The following is a 22623-nucleotide window of genomic DNA, read 5'->3' on the forward strand; positions in this document are numbered from 1 at the left end:
TGCCGTGGGCTGGGGGGAGCTCTGAAGTCCTGGAACGCTGAATGCTGGCACCGAACGCTGACGTGCATTTCATGGACGCTCACATGGGAAACCACCAACATCGGAACTAAGATTAGCATGGGGAAAACTGACTTTCTGGAATTCTTCAGGCAAAATAAGTAGTTCTGCCCTCTCCCCACCCAGCTGATGCTTGCCTGCTCTCCCTTTCCCACCTGTGGCACCACTACAAGTTTCTGTGACAGATGAGTTGATGCAGTTTCCCTGGATGCCCTCACAGTGGGATCTGGCAACAAGACGGGGAAAAGCAAACACATCTTAATACATTTGTTAACACTTCTGTGGGACAGGTTATTTTCATTTTGTTGTTTCCTTCTTAAAAACTTGGAGTAATATTTTTTTTTTACGTGAAGGGAAATCTCTAAGGACAAGCTAGCAAAGCTTTGCCTGAGAGCTGTATGCACTGCCCTTTTAATCACAACTACTTGTAAAGAAGGCACTAGTTTTGGTTGGGTTTTTTTTTAAATTGCCTCCTCTTATGAGCTACTACTGTTTCCCCATTTGAGTAAATGCTAGTGTCAGTGCGTTTTATTTTGGAGATGTTCCCAAGGAACTGCTTGCATACAGGACTGCATTAAAAAGTGGTTATTTTCTGAATGACAAAGAACGTGCAAAGGACTTTCGCACAAGAATGTTTCTGTCATTTCATACAGAAATACAGCATCCAGAACACGCTATTTGACAGCTACTAAAAAAAACCAAACTTTCATGAAACTAAACTTTGTATGAGAAATCTGTCATCTAATTATCTTCATTTTCATGTTCAGTATTGAGCAGCACAGCAGAACCATCACTGCTCAGTGGGACCTTGCTGGCAATCAGCTTGCGTAACTTCTCAACGGTAGCACAAAGTCGCTTCACTTTGGGAAAAGAAAAGATTGTTTTAAGGGGTATATAAACCACACTTCCATTGACAAAAGGTTTCATGCTTTTTTCAACAACCAGTTTTCCAAGATCTTCTGAAAAATAATTCATTGAAGGTTGGAATTTGGATTTTCTTTCAGTAGGATCATCATTATATTCCTTATGTTCTGACATTAAACCGTCCAGCAGACTTCGCGTAATGATTTGTGCTGTGAAAATAACTTCACTGACCGCTGCGCTCTGCAGGTACTTCTCCTCTTTAAGACTTGGATACACTGCTTTGAAGACCTTTACAACACAGAAGAACACAGAAGATGTTTATCATCATCATAGGCTCAGATTTTAACATTGCTTTAACGTTTAGAGCTTCTAAAATGTGAACATAATTTGATTCAATCTTGTTTTGCTTATTACTTTAAACATTTTCAGGTAACAGAAAAACTAGACAACATGACTAGATGTTGTGTATTACAACTGCAATGGCAATTAGGTAAGTTAATAGAACTTAAAAAAAAAAGTCAAGCTTATATCTGCAAGCTATACGTGTAGATCAGGCGAAGGGAAGCCCTGTGATTTTTTAATTCTTTGTAATCATCCCCTTACTTTCCACATTACTCATCACGAAGCTTGGGTGGCAGTTCCACAGCTACGTAGATTCTAAACTATGTCTGAACTGTCATCTGAAACCAGGACTGCAGCCATGTTTTTCATTCTGTTTTCAGAGTGAAACATCAAATATGCTCTCACAGATGCAGAGCACGCTAAAAAATAAATTGTGAACTTGTAGAGTCTTCTACACTGAGCTATACTGCAAGGCAATTAAGGAAACTAGGCAATCTCATTCCCCCTAGTTTAACAGAAAGTGCTTTATACCAACACACTACCACTGAAGTTCCACGGTCTGTAACTATTTCTTCTTACTTTCTGATTAGATCTTAAAAATGTTGATTTATTCTCATAAGTTAGTTACGTAATAAAATAAAAATTAATTTGACAGTCCAGATTTTATAAGAAACACGATATAGCACTTGTTTAAACTCAAAATGATACTGATGTCAAAATTCCCTCCATAACGACTCTGCAACAGGAGATAATGAAAGCAATTTCTAGTGCACGTCAGTCACCTAGACGTACTTCCAAGATTGCTGAGCATTAAAGAGCACTTCACAGTTCTATTAAAGGCAGAAAATGACAGGTAACGTTTCAAGTGTATAGCGTGTATATATATCTTCATAGCTTGGAAACTACAAAAGACACTCCCATAATGTTGCTTTACATTTCACTTCAGGTCACAAGTCACTCGAAGACACGTATATATCTTTAAACAAAGAAGTGAAATACTAGATGTTCACTGAAACATGACTTAAGGCTTCATAAGATGGAACAAACCCCACCCAGTATATTTCTCTTTTTGCGTTATTACTTTGTGCTATCTCTGCAAAAAAAAAAAATTCTTTGGCACTTAGATGCAGTAGACTTAGTGTGATACACTGCAACACACAGCAAAGTACTTTACCAAAAAATTATCTGATGTTATCTAAAGTGAAAGCCATTTAGTGCTAAAAACCAAAACGGGCTGACGTACACCACCACAGAACGGGGTACTTGGCAAGACCCCACGCCACTGCAAAAACCAGAACCGGCTACCTGAAAACAATCTGATTAGGGTGTAACATCAAATGCTACCGAGTAAGGCCAACCGCATAAAACCGGTCCTGTCAATCCAATTTGCGGGAAATGCCTTTTTATGCTCTTTATTTTTTATGTATCTGAAAAATCTGCGTCAGTGACAACAACTCATGATAAAAAATATGAACGATTAGAGGACCAATTACAAAAATAGTGTCACGGTATACCTGCCAGGAAGGAGAATTTTCATCCTAAGGAAAACAGTGTGTTAAGATAAGCATGATTCCCGTTATTACTATTTAGCTAATAACCTAGAAGTCAAAGGCCTTTATACAATCAGAAACAGAAATCATGGACTTAGACTCCTTTGATCTGACGGTACGTGTTAACCAGAGCTAAGACTGGATGGCCACAGCAGACTACAGTAAGAACACCTTCACAGACAGGTCACAGAAAATTTTACTCTTTATTCATCTCCTAAAGGAAGAAAATAACACTTACTGTTTTGTAAACGCCTTCAGTGGGTTTCTCAGACTGAGCAGATTCACTGGTTTGAGTATATTTTCTAACAAACACACCGATTTGGGTACAAAATCCAACATTCTCCATTCCTGCTGGTGGGTGCCCTACGCCAGTAAATTCCACTGAGTAACCATAGCGTCTAGCAGCCTCTAGAGCCCTAAAAAAGACAAATTATTTTGATCATACTAAATAGTCATCTTCTAATGTGATAGAGATGCATTCTCTAACAGAAGCAAGACTCTGAGCCTGTGAATGCTTGAGCATAATTTCTCTAAAAATACTCACGTGCCTGAAGATAAGCACTGTCAAAACTCGCTGAATCAGAGCTGTAATCATATGCCTACCATAGTCTGAACCATTTAGTATCAGTAATTCAGGGAACCAAACATTACCGTTATTTCTAAAATATCTACACAGAATACCTGCCTTCAATGCATTGAAAGCGAGATAAAAACTGTCAGCTGTAGGGGATAAAATTATTTGACGAGAACCTATAAAAAAAAGCATACACATTCCAAAACCACAAGGGATCAGTTAATAGGAAAAAAAAAAAAAAAAGCGAGGTTTGTTGTAAACGTATAAAGAGTAAAGTCCAGGTAATCAAGGTTACAACAATGTACGTGATATCTAAATGAAAACCAATCCTGTCGTACAGTACATCTGCCAGCGTGCAAAAAGTGATGGGTCAGGGAACTAAAATGGCACTCCCTAGCTGCACCGTTCTCCATGAAAAAGAGCAGTACACCAAATTAGTATCGCATGTATTTCAGAGAACATTGCAATACTGGTATTCCACAGCACAAATGTAAAGACTTTCTCACGTCTGCAGCTCAAAAAATGTCACTCCTTTGGCGACAGCAATATTTTAAATTCACATATATCCAAAAGCAGAACCTGAATTTACTTTAAGCCATATAAACAGTCTCTAAGGTATTCATCCTTTAGCTAATAATGCAGGCAGGTTTTAATATCATTATTTAGTGAAAAATATATGCTTCGAGCTTTGCAAAACTATATACTCAAAATCACTGCATACTTCACAGTCTATGGCAGAAACAATCCAATTTAAGGGGCAAATTTTCCAAGATACAATTTCTGACCAAGAGCTGGCTACTGAGCTATCCCATTCCCTACTGTACCATGTATTTTCTTTCACAGCTGTCTGACAGCTGAATGTTATCACAGGATATATATCCTGCTCCCTTCTTAATTTTGGTTTTATTACATCCACTGACATCAGAGTAAGATACATCTCATGCAACCCTCTGTCACGTACATATGTTTTGCATAAAATCTGTCATTGTGCCATGATCCACTAAACTATCCTGAACTGTATTCAACATGCTCTGCTATCGTAATTATTTGATAAATCTGCTTGCACACTCTGACAGAAAGGTCCGGACTGAGTGTTTTGATTCCAGACTATACATGGAGAGCACATTTCTTCGGTTTTTATGAAGCATTTCTATAGCAGAGTATCATTATGTGAAAAGGTTAATTAATACTTTACACTTCAAATGCATTAATTGTAATAAAGATATATAAAAAGGAAAGTAAACGTTTAAAAAAATAATTTTTTTTGCAGAGCAGTTATAGTAAAAGCAAGCCAACTTAACAACCATCATAAAATGCAAAACTCACAGAGCACACTTAATTATTCACAACAGCAAAGAAATATCTCACCAGATCGGTAGGTGTGGAACTCCACTGACACCAGACCACACACACAAACCGTTCGGAACGCGTATAGCTATTCCTTTCCCCCATTACCGAACACTCCAAGCTGTCTGCATGCGATGTTCAGCCAACTTACCAGCTTTGAAATTGCGCTCGGTTCCATTCAAATTTGTGGTCTGGATGCCTGAATAATGTCACTCCAGGAAGCAAAGGGTTAAATTCAGCATTTGGAATACTGATCACAACTATGCTTGGAGCCATGAAACCAAACACCACTTCAGGAAACTTCTTTAGTTCTGATTCTTCCAGGTGCTCTATTCTGTAAAGGATAAGTTTATATATGTTTTTAAAAACACCCTACTATATTTTCGTCTTCTTAACAACCAGTCAAAAAAAAAACAACCAAACTCGTATCTGTACCTTGTAACTTTAAGCTTAGCTCTGCAATATTAGCACTGGCACTGTGGCTGAGTGGCAGCTTAGAGGTTTTTGTCCGAGAAAACTTCCTCTTGTGTTTTGTGCTTTTTCATCAATATCTTTTTTCCACCATAAGCTAGCACCACTTCAATTTCTTAGTACGGTTAATTTAAGTACAAGTTAGAAGATGCCACCTCCTGCTACTCTTCTGCTTCAAAGGTTTGATCAAGCCTGTTTAGACTATGGACAAAATTCCAAACTGAGCCCTAATAAACTCAGAAAAATGCAGGATGTTAGCCTAATACTCACAGTTCAATGCAAGTTACCAAGTCAAAACCAAGCATGCAGGGATCTTTCTGGGCGACTGAGCCGTGATGCAAGGTAACAGTTAGAGATCTTTCAGTCGGTTGCAAATAATCACCAGGAAGAGGAGACAATCTATGCCTACAAAAGTATTAAAACCACACAGAAAGGACCTTAGGACAAGATAAATTGTGCATGTAACTGAACGAGCTAACACTCTACATTGATACCTTGTAAAACTCAAAAAGGTTAATAACCATTTTAAGGGATTAAAAAGAAAAATGTCTAATACAAACACTTTCTATGCCTATTTACAGGAGGGCAGAAAGAGCAGAGCAGTTAATCCAGTAGCTGTCCTTCACAAAAATTTCCACTATACTCTCAAGCCACTTGCAAAGCCACTGGTAAATTCTGATAGTAGGTCAGCTCTAGACACACAGTAAATCTGGCTTAGACATGCTTTACAGGGTTTTTAGGGAAGTTATTAGGCAAGCATGTAACCTATTTTTTGCAAATAAAATAAATGGAGAACTAAAATATATCTGCAAATTCCATTCTGAAATACTGCACCAGACAAAACACATAATAAACATTAAATATAATAAAAGGCTACTTTTCTTCATTCTTGAGAAAGCACAAGTGATAACGTCTGCGTCTGGATCCTACACGTTAATGGAAACCATAGTAACAAGCTTCCAAGAGAGAAACTTTGGTGTTCCTTACCAGTCTGACGCATGCTTCAAAGAACACATAAACTTCACATCCTAGAGCCTTCTAAGCCACTGAGCTAACCCTCCCATTTCAAAAAGATTCACAAGAACGAAGTCCTGACTACGAGAGAGTTACAGGCACGTTGCAAAAAGATCAGCTTCGCATACCACAGCAGTGTCACGTTTGAAGACAGAGATACCGCTAATACAACGTGCTAGCACCTTCGGAAGCAACGTATTTCTCAGATGTACACACCTTCAGGGCCACTCCGTGACTTGGACCTTTGCTACGTGAGGTGATGTTACAGGCGTCTACAGCCCAGCAGTCCCCAGACATGGGGGCAATGTAACAGATCAACAACAATGGACAGCTCTTCATTTGCCAAGCTGGCATTTCTGCATTTACCTTCGTTTTGAAATTCTTTACAAGAAATGATGGAACACGTCAGCAGGTCGAGCCAAATACAAACCTTAAATTAACACAACGCAAGAGCTTACATTTTCTCTCTCATGACACTTGCACAGATATCTACCCCAGCTAACACTTCAATGCAACTGCAGAATTTCAGCATCCACAGAAGTGTACAGTCAGCACATCCCAAATCTGCCACCTGTAAAATACATTTTAAGTAATGTGTAAATGCTGCGTATTTCAAAGTAATTCCAGAGACTTTCATAAAATAAAAATGCCATATTTATGTCAAAACAACTTTTTAATTATAAAAAAAAGCATTTCACAATCATAATTAAAATTTACAGTTGCAAGCAGGTTAGACATGGGTTTGGAAACTCTTTAAAAATGTGTATGAAGATGGTACAGGATGTTTTCAATGGATTAACCTTTCGATATTACAGCTGTAAACAAGTACATGTACAACATCCCACTGACTCTGGAGAATGTCTTCCACGTTAAGGCCTATTCCCTCAAATAACGATAAGGTATGATTTTACATACAGGTATGATTTTACTACAGCAATTTTCATATTCACCACTGCTTATCACTGACTTACTCTCCATCCAAACCACAGCCGGGTTAGCAGCACAGGATCTGCATAAAACAACTTTACAGCCTGAGTCTAACGTTTAAGCGGGGAAGGCTGGGGAAATTCAGACCACAAAGTCAAATATTTAACAGATCTTCTTTACTCTAAGCTTAAGAGGCAGTTGAGTACGCAAACCAAACCTCACTGTTCTTTCTCGGGTTAAGTCAAGGTTGAAGCACACTGCTCAGCACTCAGTGTGCAAATCCTGAATCGTTTCTGTTCAGCTTACCTCTACCTTCTGGGTAAACAGAAAGTTTACACCCCCGCCACTTCACGCGATAAATCAGAAAATTCAAACATTTCAATGCAGGTGCAACACTCCTGAATACACTCTATGTAAAAGCAGATGGTAGTGTCATGACTTCAGAGACTGGATTAGATTTTTATTAGCTACTAGGATTATGTGAGAACTGCATTTCTTATCAAATTCTTGCATGCTCCCCAAGACATTAACATGAGTTTCAGAGTTAAACACCGAAGACAGAGGTACTTCTCCACTTTTTGCATTTTGGGAAGAGGTGCTGGGGGGGAGGACATATTAGAACAGAGCAAACACTGCGCAATACTGCTTAAATAATTTAACTTCTCAAGATTAGTATTGAAACAAGAGCTCTGCTATACTGGGGGCAGGCGGGACGAGGAAACAAGAGGGAGGGGAACAAGACCTGAAGAAAGCGGAGGAGAGTTAGCCTCACATAATCCCACATTCTTAACGGCACTTCTCATCCGAGAACATCCATGTGCGTGTTGAGGTAAACGTGATACGATATACGGAACTAACAGGTCTAGAAAGCAAAACCAAACTATGATGAAAGCAGCTTGAAGCAAAACTCTCAGCACTAGAAATTCAAACCAGAATGCCACCTACTCTCCAAAACAGGCTAAAGCGTTTTTCTTGTTTAAATTTCCCCCTCTTCCCATCAATTAACATTAATTATATGCAGCCCTGAAAAACAAAACATGTCCCATCAAACATCTGGTAATGCAATCCAGTTTTAACAATAGCCCCTCCACTACTGTTGTTTGGTAATTAGGTCAGCAGGTTATCTAGGCATTTCCTGTCTTCCTGAAATACCTCATGTTAACTTTTTTTTTTCAAATTTATAACGTAAAAAGACAAAACATACTAACCTTCTTAGGTTTGTACTTCCCCACTAAATCTTTAATGAACTGGTAGCGTTGTTTGTACAAAGGAGGTGTAAATTTAACAACTCCTGTAAACCGTTCTTCTTGGAAGGTCTCATCCATGATATTTTGCTAATGCTGAAGTTAACTCTTATTTTCTGAAGTATTTTATAACATCAAATTACACAGCTTGCTGTTGTCAGTGGTGCGCAATTCACAATCAAGCAGGTGTAGACCTAATCCCAGTTCTATTCAGAGAAAGACAAAAACACAGGACTTAGCAAAATTAGGTACTAGCTGCTCCCTCCACATATAATCACAGAATCACAGAATGGTTAGGGTTGGAAGGGACCTTCAAAGGTCATCTAGTCCAACCCCGGAAAATGGAGCCCCCGATCGTTTGTCACTCTCCATCCAGCACACCTACATAGTATGTACACAACTGCAAGATATTTAATCTTCCTTAGCTTTTCTAGCAAGAGCAGAAAGACAGTTTCTCGCCCAGGTGCCTGCTTTCCCACCTCTCGTCCATCATGTGTTTTATCTTACAGTTTAGATTATTTTCTATCTAAATTCGTGCAGGTACGGCTCAATACAATTTCCACAATGTAACAATCAGCAGGAAATATCTTGAATAATGACTAGGTTGTGCAAGAGGAAATGTTCCGCTAGGCCTCAGCTTTAGATTTACTATGAGCTAAACCTTGTTATTAGTGCCTGCATTTTATGAGTAAACTACTACAATTCAGTATGGCATTAGAGTCATACCCATTAGTGCATTTCCAATATAAAGACACGTACAAACCCAGGAAACAGGCTCAGCGTTCAGGCCAGTCATTCGCCCCCTCAGGAGCAAAGTCAGCTTCTGGGACTCCCCTCACCAGTAACCGCCTGAGGAGCTAGCCCCCCACCTTGGCACCCACCTCCTCACCCCGGCCGCGGCCAGAGCCGCTCCTAGGGGGCAGCTCCTCGCTCTCCGCGGGGCCCCTTTCCCCACGCCCTGCTCGCCCCCCGCCCTCCATTTTCTCCCCCCCCCCCCCCCGAATCGCTCACCTCCCGCCGCCCGCAAGCAGCACCGCCGCGGCGGGAAGGGGCGCGCGGGGCCGCCTGAGGCGGGAAGGGGCGGGCGGCCGAGCCGGTGTCTTTTGCAGGATTTCGTTAACGTAACGGCGAATAATCAGAACTGAGGCACGATTTGTCTCTCGAAGAGCAGGCGGCTGTTTGGAGGCACAGTGAGAGTGGGAAGGAAAAGCACGGTTCCACGTTTCCTGTCACTTTTTCTGTTCACAAAGGTGTAAAGTGGCTTGCTAAGCGCGGAGTGGGGCGGCCAGCGTATTGTGGGACCTGAAAGAGGGAAGGAGGATTCTGGGGGCAGTGAGGGTAGAGAACGTTTGTTAACTAAATTAGACCACAATTCAGTCCTTTTTGGTTTACTTTTCATAAAATGCTAGAAATTTATATGCTGCTATCTGCCTGTGATGGCTTAAACTTAAGTTCTGGGTAACGTTTTGGGTTTTGCAGGATGTGGCCTAGACAGAGCATGCGTAGTTAACAGCAGGTTAAGTTGTTTACTCAATAGCTAGGAAACCTATGTAAGTATGCTTCCAAACTGGCAACACAGACACTTTTTCACATATTTCAAGTTACTAGAATGGTTCTGTTATCTTCTGTTTGAGCTTCTTTGTTTTTCAGGTTTTGGGATACAGTAGCAATTAGACTTTCTTTCTATTAATTTTGGCTTATGAGTAGTAGAAATAGGGAGCTGTCTGTACAATTTCAAAATTGCTTTCCTTCAGTTATAACAGTGAAGTGCTAACTACAGTGTATGCAAGTAAGACCGCCTGAGAGTTGCTACTTCAGAGTTTGGGTTGCAACCAGGTTTTAAATAAGTGGTGTAATATTACCAATCTTTACTTATATAGGAAATTTCTTTTAAAGTATATATAACACCTGGTCAATTACTTTTGTTAGGACTTTTTTTTTCCCCAACAAGACAAAGACCTGCATAACCCAATTTGGCCCTGCACAGAAACTATGTTTGTATAGGGAATAATTCCTATTAAATCTCTTTGACTAGTCTAGTAAATTGATTTTTTTAAATTCGGTTTTTGTTTTTGGAGAAAAGAAAATACACTGTAACTGAAATAAGGGCATGTATATACCTTGTGCAAGGAAAAAAAAAAAGATTGGTTGGAAGCTCTTTGTTTTGTAACTCAGTTGTTCTTTTTGGCTGTTAAGTCATTATTTAACCCTGAACTATGATTTAGTAATTCTGCCTCAATTAGGTGATCCATAAACTGTGCATCATATTTTTTTACCTCAGAGAAATATTGTAAAGTTTATTAATAGAAGACTTTCACTCCCTGGCTTAAAATGCCAAGTATCTTGTAACATTCTGGTATCTTGTAAAATTCTACTCATAATTCACTCTTAAAACAAACACTCTTAAAAACAAAACAAAATTATAGGGAAGAACAGTAGTAAAGTTGTAGTATATGGTAAAAGTAAATTCATAACAAATTGTGAATTCACACAATTTCCTAATAGTTTGTGAGACCACTCCAAAAAATACCACTGTAAGTGAAACCTTCATAACTAGCAGATCTTTAATTCTCCATTATCAAACGAGATAATCACAGAGGTACCTTTTTTGATTGTTCCATATTAAGTACCGAAATTGGACTGGAGATCTAATCTTTTGAAGACTGGCAGCATGAAAGAGATGGAGAGCGCTGTTAGCAGTTTTAAACTGGACAATCTGCTTTGACTCCAGGGCTTTTGATCTTTTTATTGCTAGATAAAAGTTTTGAAAAATTATTCTGATTATTCCCCATGACATCACATAATTTTTGTATTATTCTTTCACTGAAAAAAAAAATCCTTTGACTTAGTCTGTCTAAAGTTTTTGTGTTTTGTTTTTTTTTTTTTCCTTATGCAGTGGTACATCTCCTTAACTGTCTCAAGGAATGACAGAATAATTTATGCTGGACGGGATCTTCAGAGCTTATGTAGTGCAACCCCCTGCTCAAAGGAAGTCCAAGTCGATGAGGTTCCTCAGAAAGTTCAGCTCAAAGGTATTTTTCACCTCCTTGTTGATTTTTTTTTTTTCTTTGGCTCTATTCTGTATAAAGACTATCTGGGATGTCTGGGGGAAGAAAATCTAATTTGGAGCAAATGGATGTATAGGCTGAAGCTGTATCAAAGGATTCAGCACTACCACCAAAGAGGGACTGCGTTAGAAGTACAAAAGTGTTTATCTTATACAGAGGAAAAACACTGAGGTTTGGAACGTATCGACTAAATATTCCAGCAGGAAAAGTTAAATACATTAAAACACAATTTGGGTAATATAAATTATAACAAATACAGGCTGTCCTGAAGTGATTGTACAAGAAAAATTAAGGAAGTGCTCAAAGAGTCAAGGGTACCCTAAACAACAACAAAACCACTCAGCTTCAAAAGAAAAGTTACTACCCTAGCTAACTGTCTCCAGAACAAGATTACTACACTGGAGTAAATGAGACTTTCTTAAAATTAATTTTGTGATTAGTTGTTTAATTTCACATGAGAGGGTTAAATGGGCATTTACTGCATAAGACGGGAGAGTCGTGTGACAAGTAACGAAGCTTTTGTGACCATCTTTGGAAATCGGCCGAGATGGGAAGAGGTGGCACAAGGAGGCTGGTGGTTATTCCTGGAAGAGGGCAGTGAGGAGCCTCGATAGCGGAGCAGGCAGCGTAGGGAAACCGTTAACCTGCAGGGCCCCGAGGAGAACGCTTCTCTGCTATAGCACAAGCTCTGAGGTACGTTAAAGGGCCAGAATAACAAAGATAAATTACTGTTTCTCAGGTTTTCAACATGTAATGAAGAGTGAAGATGATCTAATGTAATTTGCAGCAGTATTTACCTCCTCATTTTGAAATTAAAAATCTAAATTAGTTTTAAATAGCTCACACGTAAAGATGCTCTTGCCATGGATGCTTCCCTACCAACTTCTCCCTGCGCCCGTTTCCTGATGCACCGAGCAATGGGGAGCCCTTCTCCATGCGCACAGCTGAATGTATTCTGTCCCACTATGCCAGTTTGCAGTCCTTTGGTGGACTTTCCGTTATTTTTTTTCACAGTCATTTGACGTTTTGAATCTCTTGGCCGTTCTTACGTCGTGCATTCAGTCTCCCTTTTGTACTTCAGTTTAAAGCTTGACAGCGAAGTACGTTTTGCAAAAAAAAAGCATCTAATTCAAAATGTGTTAATAATGAGTTAAATATAACCTGAAAATTCAAGTTCAGTTCATCTATCAGATGCATTTTAGGCAAAAGTGCCGGATTTTATTTTCTGTTTCCTGCTGGCCTGTAAACGTAGACAGTTACTTTCTTAAGTCCAGGTGCTTGTTTTGTCCTGGCTTTCAGATGCACTAACTGAATGGTGACTGTTCCAAGTCTCTATGGAATCACAGAACGGTTTGGGTGGGAAGGGACCGTTAAAGCCCACCCAGTCCAACCCCCCTGCCAGGAGCAGGGACATCTCCAACCGGATCAGGTTGCTCAGAGCCCCGGCCAGCCTGGCCTGGAATGTTTCCAGGGATGGGGCATCCACCGCCTCGCCGGGCAACCTGGGACACTGCTCCACCACCCTCAGGGTAAAACATTTTCCCTTTGCCACCCGACAACTCCGTCCTTCTCTCTCAGCTTCTCCGGCTGCGCCCCGGCCCTGTCAGGCGGCTAGCGACGGGGCAGGAGAAGGAAGAGGAACCACGCGGCCGCACCGCGGGAAGGGGCCGAGCCCCGGGCGGAGGCGGCGCCATCGCCGCCTCTTCCCCTTCTCCTTCTCTCCCGCCCCGCCGTGCGCCGCGCCGCCCCGCGGGGATTGGTCGGCTCGGCCCCGGAACGCGAAGCCGTCACTTCCGCCGAGTCCGCCATCTTGTCGGCGGTTGGCGGAGGTAGCGCCCGGCCGCGGCAGCCCGCGCTCTGGTTGTGGCGCGGCCGCTCCGTCCGCCCCGCAGGCCGCGTGCCCGCCGCCCCGCCGCGGGCCCCGAGCCGCCATGGCCAACAACAGCCCCGCTGTGGGCGCCGGGAACTGCCAGGGGCAGCAGGCGGCCCAGCACCAGCCTGGCGCCCTCCCGCCGGCCCAGCAGCAGCTGCAGAGCGGAGCCCCCAAGCCGGCGGCCTCGGGCAAGCAGGGCAACGTGCTGCCGCTGTGGGGGAACGAGAAGACCATGAACCTGAACCCCATGATCCTCACCAACATCCTCTCGTCGCCCTACTTCAAGGTGCAGCTCTATGAGCTCAAGACCTACCATGAGGTGGTGGACGAGATCTACTTCAAGGTGAGCTGCGGGCCGCGCCCTGGGCGCCGCGGGGCCGCGCTGGCGCCGGGCCCCCGCCTCCCCGCGGCTGCGGGAAGCCTTTCGTTGCGGTCTGCGGATTCCCTCTCTTGCCGTCCTGCGGAAAGGGATGGGAGCAAGTCTTTCTTTTTTTTTTTTTTTAATTTTTTATTTTTTAATCGCTTAATTGGGGGAATCAAGGTGCTGCCTTCTCTCTCTTCCAAAAGAAGCGTGTTTCGCGTCGGATTTGGAGTTACAGAGCTGTACGTTAGTTTTGACGTGGGCAGCGTGAGCCAGGGCAGTGGGGATGAAATGGCCGTCGAAGGGCTGCGCTCTCAGTCGGAGAGGGACCCGGTCTGCGTGCCCCTGCTAGGGACAGGCGCTCCCCGCAGCCCAGGAGTCGCCGGCACGCCATAGAACTGCGCAGAAGGTATGGTGGCGGCTGTAGGTGGTTTCAACAGGAGTTTTGCATGTGGCCTTCTTCCTCAGAGGTTGGGACCACCCCCACCCCCAGCCAAAAACTAGCTCGTTTTAGCGCTTCTCTTGATACTGGCCAGGATGTACTGGGAAGATAACTCACCTGTATCAGTGCACCCATGTCTCAGTTCTTGTTTTGTTAGCAGGATTGAATCAGTTTTGCAGCGAGGCTTCCATCAAGCCAGTCTCCCAGGTAGAGGTATGCATAATTAATGCTCATCAACACAGCCACATTCTTTGTTCTGATAATGAGAGCAAAACACAATTCAGGCTGCCGTCTTCAGTCAGCTGTACTTCAGTAGTTATTGAGATATTTTTCTCAAGAGAATTGATTCTGCTTGATAATGTTGCTGTGCCAGCAGGTTTCAGTATACTTTGAAATAAAAAAAAATAGGTAGCCTTTTTGTCTCATTTAATCAGGGCAAGTTAAATTACTTAGGACACTATAATTGTAAAGAATAACTCCACGGAAGTATTTTAACTTTTTTTTTTAATTATTATTGTTTGCACTTACTTGTGGAGACAGTGCTACTGTTTTTCATCTTAGTGACAGTACTGCTCTGCTTGTGCTGTCTTTTGGAGCGCACCACTTAATTCTCTTAATATTTAGAGTTACATAGATCATCAACTAAGCTTCTCTTCCGTTAATTTGCCACTTGCTGCGTATGAGATAGAAATAATTCATTCCAGCTATCAGAGTGAAAAGCAGCAAAGTTTGGTTTTGCAAGTGATGACAAGAGCTGAAAAAATGATAAAAGAAACGTTTTCAGAAAATTTGAGAGCTTACTGTATTTTACATGGACGTTTTCAGATGTAGTAAAAAACATTTGATGTGATTTGTCATCGCAGTATTGGTAGAGCTCAGCTGTAGTAGGTCAGGTGGTTAATTTGCTTGTCTCAGTGTTTGATTCCATAAGTGGCTTAATCTTAAACTGGGGAAGAATTTTGACATACTGTTAAATATCTGCTTATTAATCCAGTGTAAATAAAGCTTGTTTACCGAAATTGACAGTTATTCTGACTCAAAACTGCATGCCAAATAAAGAGAAAACTCAGCCCCTTACTGACTCATGAGTAATAGATGTGAGGGAGAAGATAATCTGATGGTTAAGGTACTTTTTTGGAATTCTGTTCATGTTTTAAGATTCCTGAAAAAATTGCTGTCTTTCTCTCTCTCTCTTTTTCTTTTTTAAATGAGGGCGATATCCACTACAGCAGGTGTATTTTCAGGTGTATTTTTGTCTTTGGGAACCAAAACAAGTGGCTCATTTTAAAAAATTAAGAATGCTGGGTGCTGGATTCTCAGGGAAGATGATTTTCAGTCACACAGGCAGCTAGTGATACAGACCGTCTTTGAAGATACGGATTCTGTCTAGATATTTGAATTTACTGGTCTCCTGTTTCAGTTCTGTATCTGCAAAGTGGGTGACTTTGTCTTTCTTTAGCCCTGATCTTAGCACCATGTGCGTGTCCTCAACTAATTTGTGTACTTCCAACAAGTTAAGCATATGCAGCAGTCTTTGTAGGATCAGAACTTTAAATACCCCTTTCTGAAATGAGTGTCGTTTTCTGGGCTTGATTGTGGCCTATAAATGTATGTAAAAAAATGGAAGACTGCCATTGTGATAGCGTCTTACTCGATCCTTTGGGTAAAAAATACTTTTCATTTCCTGTGAGAAGCAGAACTGTAAAGAATCAGAAGGATGTTCAGTGTTATTTACGTAGTATTTGTGAACTCTCGTATGATAATAGAGGAAGTTACAGTGGATTTTGAATGCTGTGGTATTGGCATCTCTCATTTTTCCTATTCGGATAAGACAGCAACTGTAAAAAAAAAAAAAACAGGTCAGCAACTTCAGCCATTAGTATATCTCTGTTTTCATGTGGTTGTGTACATAAATAGTTTTGTTTCCTGCGTTGTTAAAGAATTTCAATTTGTGAACTACAGTACAACTTAGCACAAACTCATATCCTCGGTCCAGTGTAACACCATTGTATCTTTGTTGTCTGTTGTCTGTTACTGTTGGTTTTTTTAATGTTGACATGTTTAGGAAATATATTTGTTTATTGAGCCAGATGTTACTTCTCTGAAGTTCATTATTTCAGACGTAGCTTGGGTGGTTTTATGATTCTTAACTTCTTTGACTCTTGTTGTCAAATTTAAGGAATGATGTTGGTTAACTGTGTGCGCTCATCTAAATGCCTCTCAAAGGGTTTGAGTTAGGCAAGCTTTACTGGTGAATAATTATGAGTCATTTTATCTAAGAACATCACTTCAGTCTACAAGAAAAAAAAATACTGGCTTTTTAGATTGAAATACTACACTTTATAGACATCTGTCTTTTGTCCAAGTTGCAGGTGATCCTCAAAAGAAATCTCTAGCTAAGCTCCCTGCATAAATGAGATTTATGCATATGAGACTGTAGATTTTTGACTTCTGTAGCTGTCATCGTCAGGTACCACTAAACTTGTTAAGAGACAGGTTAAATAAACATAATTGTTTACTCACTACAGGAAATATTAATGATGATATTTAATCGTGAAGTGTTTGAAAGGATGCGGAGTGTAGAATAAGGATGGATGCTTGCTTTGGTGGTTTGTTTTTTTAAGAAAAAAAAAAATAATAATTTTGAAGTGGTAATTAAAAAAGCCAAATGCTTTGCTTTAATGACAAAGCAGACTTGATCTTAAATTTGGTAGGAGAAGACCAGCTATTTAAGATTGATTTAGGATACCCATTGTTTAAATTAGGTTTGTATAGGCAGCTAAACATTATGGAGGTTGTAATTGTCATTTTCTGTCTTTCTTTCCTCTCCCCCACCTTCCCCTTGCAGGTTACACATGTTGAACCCTGGGAAAAGGGGAGCAGAAAAACAGCAGGCCAGACAGGGATGTGTGGAGGGGTAAGTAGAAGTACGTGCCTTCTTTAATTTTTCTGTCCAGTAAAGAAGTTTCCCTAGCGTAGCTAGAACTCGCTTGTGTGTGGGCTCAGTCTCTAGATGTAAAAGTATTTATTACAAAGAGTTGATCTATTTCCTGTGCTTCCAGAGCTGTTGATCCCAGTAGTGTTACTTTTTTCACGGAGGTCTGTCTGTAGATTTAGATTTTATCCTGTGTTAGTTCTCGTATTCTTTTTTAGATTTGGGATAACGTGTTTGTGACTTCCCTGTGGTCACGTCACTTTTTTTCTGTTGAAAGGTGCGTGGTGTTGGAACTGGAGGAATTGTGTCTACTGCCTTTTGTCTGCTCTACAAATTATTTACGCTGAAACTCACTCGTAAGCAAGTGATGGGCCTTATAACTCATACAGATTCTCCGTATATTAGGGCTCTTGGATTTATGTATATTAGGTAAGTATCAATATGGTCAGCTAGTGCCTAATTTAACATACAGAAAGCTGTATTAAACTTTTACGTTCTTTTTGTACTTAAAGGTACACACAGCCACCTACAGACCTATGGGACTGGTTTGAATCCTTTCTTGATGACGAAGAGGTATGTCGGCGAGGGTAATAATTTGTTTTCTTTTGTTTCTTTTCATGTTACTACTTTAGGTTTAAACACTGATAAGGTTTTCTGTAGTTTGAAAGTTGCAATGTTATGTCCTTGTAATTTCCTTAGTTGGTGGCAGGAGCTGGGACCCGGGCCGCTTTTTGTAGATTTCAAAGATCTAACAGAGTTTTCCATTGATTGGGATGTTGCTGTGTCAAATATTACAAAACCATGTGAAATGGGTTTGCTAAATCAGAATGCAGACAGCAGGCTGTGCGAGTGCCGTTTCTGTGTGGTTTTTAGAAAAATAATTACTTTTAAACAAGATATAGTAAGTGCTGAGAGTGCCGAATTTGTGTTTTGCATTCATTATTGGGACAGAGAGAACTGGTGCTCACGTAGAGGAGTGGGAGTATATAGTAGAAACCAACATTCACCTTGAAAAATAGTACCAAAAATATTTGTGGCTATATATAATAACTAAATGTCTTGGAATAACTAAACCCAGGGTTTCTTCAGAGGAGAAACAAACAGCCTAATGATTGCTTAAGGTGGCATTGTTTCTGGTAACCTTAATGGCTTTGCTAACGGGGTGAAAAAAGAAACATGAGTTGCTAACTGAAGAAATTCGGTAAAGAGGCTGTGTTATTCTGCAGTCAGACGTAGTCCTGATTTACTGTCTGGAGAAGTGGAGCGGGAGCCGGTGGGTGAGCTTTCTTGGTCTATGAAGTTAAATATCCAGTCTGCTGCATACTGTTGCAATTTGTATTTATTGAGCGGGTTTTAAACTACATTCTAGATTTAAGAATGGAGCAGGAAGGATCACGTGCCCTCTTCAGTGTGACAATAGGCATCAGCTTCAAGAAATTTCAAATGTAGTTGCGAATGATGTCCAAATACTTGTATTAAAAATAGTGTTAATTGTACCTGTATCTGACTGCAATGCAGTGTATTTGTTTTAAACAGCTTCTTTCATGCTAAGTATCAAAAACACAGTGCAAAGGAAACAGCTGTTGCTCCAGGTAAACCTGTGTTATTGTACGTTTGTAACAAAAATGAACCCCGTTTGCACCTTGGTTGCATCGCTGTGATGCCCTCCGTCTCCCCCAGGTGGTGCTAGTTAATACGAGCCCTCCTCTGCAGTGGTGCCTTGTGACTTGCGAGGAGGATTGGGGTGGCTTCATTTTCAGGGTCCCACAGCTTGATTCCCAGGACAATAAAGCCATCACAAGTGCCGTTCATTGTGCAGGTCTTAACTGGTTTGTTATTCAAAGCACCTTTTCCAGTTCATACGTTTCAATTCTTGCAGATACTGGTTATCAGCCTGTATTTGTTCACTGTTGTTTAAAATCTCCCATTGTGTTTTTGGAATTAGTGTTTCTTTCCCAGCTGCTTTCAGTAGCTTTCTGTTACGTAGGAAAAAGTGCCTGGGACTGCTTGTCTGAAGTTTCTTAACCAGTCCTTGTCAAGCTCAATAGGATGAAACAAATTTATATGTATGGGTTGTTGTTTTTTTTTTTTTTTTTTTTTTTTCTCCAGTTCTTAAATATGTGGAAGCAGTTCATCTTTTGTCATGCTGCTGTGCAAAACTTCCCAGGATACAGAGTTACTTTTCAAAATGCTTCTTATGTTGATTTTGTTTAACTGTACATACTCTGCAGGTGCTACGTTTAACTCCTTTTTTTCTTCTTTAGATCTCTGCAGCGATTATATTTGGAAAAACTGTATATCTGAACACTTAAATGTGTGTGAGTGCAAGCAGTTTTACATTTAGATTTTCTCTTCCTGTTTAGATAACAAATCTCACTTTCCTTGTGTGCTTGCACTATAGGTTTGGGACTGACAATAGCTGACTAACATGTCCTGAGCTGTGAGAGGGCATAGCAAGAAGGCCTTCATGCGGTAATGACCCTTTTCAGAGACAATGGTCATCATGGATTATGCGTTTCCAATTATTTGTTCATTTATTTATTTTTTTACATATTTCTAAATTAGAAACCTCACTGCTTCATGGCAGTTGGTTTGCTATTGCTTCCAATTCAGTTAGGATGCCATTTTGTAGTAGAGGTTTTTCTATGGTCATTTTTAGATAGGCAATGATGTAGCCTTAAATGATTTAGGCCACAGGGTTGGGTATGATGGTACGCAGTTGTACATCCCACAAAATGGAGCATTAAATGTAGTTTGAGAGGACTTCTCAACTTTGTGGCATTTAAATAAAGTACGAGATCATACCATCTAACCAGGCTGCGTAAGGGGATTTTGCGTTAATCTCTTCATCGGCAGTCCCTTACCGTCCAGATGGCTGCAGGATTAGTATGTGCCTGCATGCGTATATATTAAGTCCCGTTCCCTGTCTGTAACATACTGCCAAATCCAAAGGGTGCAGAGTTTGAATTTTTCTAAGGAAATGTATTAGAATGTGAGACAAGTAAACTTTCATAATCATGAGACTCCAAGAGGGCAGTAATGTAGCAGCATTTTTTTTTTAAATCGGTATAGAATATTTTTGACCATCAGGATATTTTTTGCTTGTATTTTGTAGGACCTGGATGTGAAGGCAGGCGGGGGTTGTGTTATGACCATCGGGGAGATGCTTCGTTCCTTCCTCACTAAGCTCGAATGGTTTTCCACGCTGTTTCCAAGAATTCCTGTGCCGGTCCAGAAAACCATTGACCAGCAAATCAAAAGCAGACCTAGAAAAATCAAGAAAGATGGCAAGGAGGGAATGGAAGAAATAGACCGGCATGCGGAGCGTAGACGTTCAAGGTCATACACGTTATTTTGAAAATTAATGTTAAAAGTTCAATACTGAACTACTTATTACCAAAAACGCGTAGTCTTTTCACTGAAACAGGTTTTAAGGCAACAGGCCAAACAGTTTATGGATGCTAATGGATTAAAAGAATCAGATGATACTTGGTGTTTAAGATGAAACGTAGCCTGTGTACGTAAAGTACAAATTGGAAAGTAAGGAAGGTCCCTTAACCTCAAAAGGTTGTGTTTCATATGGAATATGTTTTATTTTAAAAGGTCTCCAAGACGATCCATCAGTCCCAGGAGGTCTCCCAGAAGATCCAGAAGCAGAAGTCATCATCGGGAAGGCCACGGATCATCTAGTTTTGATAGAGAACTAGAAAGAGAGAGAGAACGGCAGAGATTGGAACGTGAAGCTAAGGAGAGAGAAAAAGAAAGGCGGAGATCTCGGAGTACTGATCGCACGCTAGAACGGAGGCGAAGCAGAAGCAGGGACAGATACAGAAGCCGTAGTCGAAGTCGTGACAGGAAAGGAGACAGAAGAGACAGGGACAGGGAGCGAGAGAAGGAAAATGAACGGAGCCGGAAAAAAGAGAGAGATTATGATAAGGAAAGAGGTAGTGAGAGGGAAAAAGATCGATCTAGAGAAAGATCAAAAGAAAGGAAGAGTAAGGGTGATACAGAAGAGAGAAGACACAAGGATGAGAAGGATGACAAGAAACACCGGGATGACAAGAGGGATTCCAGAAAAGAGAGAAAACATAGTAGAAGTCGAAGCCGGGAAAGAAAGCATAGGAGTAGGAGCAGAAGTAGGAATACAGGTAAGCGCAGCAGAAGCAGGAGCAAAGAGAAGTCAAGTAAACATAAAAATGAAACTAAAGAGAAGTCAAACAAACGAAGTCGAAGCAGAAGCAGAGGAAGAACAGATAGTGTTGAGAAGTCCAGAAAACGAGACCAGAGCCCGAGCAAAGAAAAATCTAGAAAGCGTAGCCGAAGCAAAGAACGTTCCCACAAACACGATCACAGTGACAGCAAGGACCATTCGGACAAACACGATCGTCGAAGGAGCCAAAGTACAGAACGAGAGAGCCAAGAAAAGCAACAAAAAAACAAAGATGAGACTGTGTGAACTCTTTCAGAAGTGGATCACATTGAATCCTTTAAATGTTTGATTAAATCCTGCTTATTTTTTCTTAAAGTTGAGATTGTGCAGTAGTTGATGAGCACTCTTCTCCAACCTCCCTCTAGGCTGCAGGTTGTCATTTCCTATTTTGGGTAGGGAAGTGCCTTTGTACACCCACTCAACGCATTGACGGTTTCGAACCATTTGTTTAGTTTAATTCGTAATGCAGAGATTGTTCTTGCATTTTTATTGTTCAGATGTTTCTGAAATGTACAGTCTGTACATATGTCCTGAAAATGTTTTAATTCCTTTGGCATGGTTGCCATGTTGGTTAAATTTGTATGAGGCAATAAACTGCCGCTAATTCTACTTGCGTTTTGTAGACGTGGAATATGGTTTGTACCCTCAAGTTAGCGTGGCTTTTAGGGATGATCTCGAGTGTGTGTTATAGCTGAGGTATTTATGTGCATACGATGTACGCGGAGGGCTGGAGGGTAGAACTAACACTTGTGTCCGCTGTACTTGCTGTTTTTTCAGAAGCTTTTTAATGTATGATGTCGATCACCGCTGGTGTTTGAGCGTGGGCTTTCAAGGAGATAGTGGTTTTGATGCAAAGACTCTGATTATGTTGGGGCTTGTTTGGTAATTCTTCAGAAAGGCTACCTCAAGCACACACTGTAAAGGTTGATGGATGAGAACCGGAGCCATCTATGTGCTTTATTTGTTTGAAAAAAAATCCATGTAAGCTTCCATTTTTTTAAAAACACAGTTTATCCATTTGTGATCTTTTAATGTTTTTAATCAGCAGCTGCACACTGTCATTTATGATAGTCCTGGGCTAATAAAGGCATTTAAGATGGGAAGAGGGAGGTAGGAAGAAGAAAATTATTACAAAGGATTTCAGTTTCAAGCTTCCAAAGCATTTTTATAAGTGTAAACGTTTAAAATAAGAATTACCCGATAGTGTCCTTTTTTAAGTCATATTTTCTACAAATAGTAGGGATTGCAGTTTGTGCTGAACATTTCATCTGGCAGATTTTTTTTTTTTAAAACAGGTTGTTAGAAGCAAAAACCAAAATGCATTATAGAGAAAAACCATATTAT

At 40.7% G+C, this 22623-nt stretch overlaps 2 protein-coding genes across 2 annotated transcripts; one reads left to right on the top strand and one right to left on the bottom strand.

Annotated features, from left to right (window-relative positions):
- Positions 1 to 215: 215 nt before the first annotated feature.
- Positions 216 to 8551, bottom strand: HENMT1 (HEN methyltransferase 1). Its single transcript, XM_086753730.1, has 6 exons — positions 8355 to 8551; positions 6678 to 6790; positions 5476 to 5610; positions 4886 to 5068; positions 3052 to 3229; positions 216 to 1209 (listed from the first exon to the last, which is right to left on the bottom strand). Exons 1-6 carry the CDS (start codon positions 8469 to 8471, stop codon positions 799 to 801), a joined length of 1137 nt encoding a protein of 378 aa, XP_086609856.1. The 5' UTR covers positions 8472 to 8551; the 3' UTR covers positions 216 to 798.
- Positions 8552 to 13279: 4728 nt separating this feature from the next.
- PRPF38B (pre-mRNA processing factor 38B) lies at positions 13280 to 21888 on the top strand. Its single transcript, XM_086753386.1, has 6 exons — positions 13280 to 13674; positions 16983 to 17051; positions 17347 to 17498; positions 17582 to 17642; positions 20185 to 20408; positions 20673 to 21888. The coding sequence occupies exons 1-6, from the start codon at positions 13390 to 13392 to the stop codon at positions 21523 to 21525; spliced, it is 1644 nt and encodes a 547-aa protein (XP_086609512.1). The 5' UTR covers positions 13280 to 13389; the 3' UTR covers positions 21526 to 21888.
- The last annotated feature ends 735 nt before the right edge of the window (positions 21889 to 22623 follow it).

Source organism: Chlamydotis macqueenii, chromosome 8 (genome assembly GCF_036417535.1).
Source record: "Chlamydotis macqueenii isolate bChlMac1 chromosome 8, bChlMac1.mat, whole genome shotgun sequence".
In the NCBI taxonomy this organism is placed as follows: domain Eukaryota; kingdom Metazoa; phylum Chordata; class Aves; order Otidiformes; family Otididae; genus Chlamydotis; species Chlamydotis macqueenii.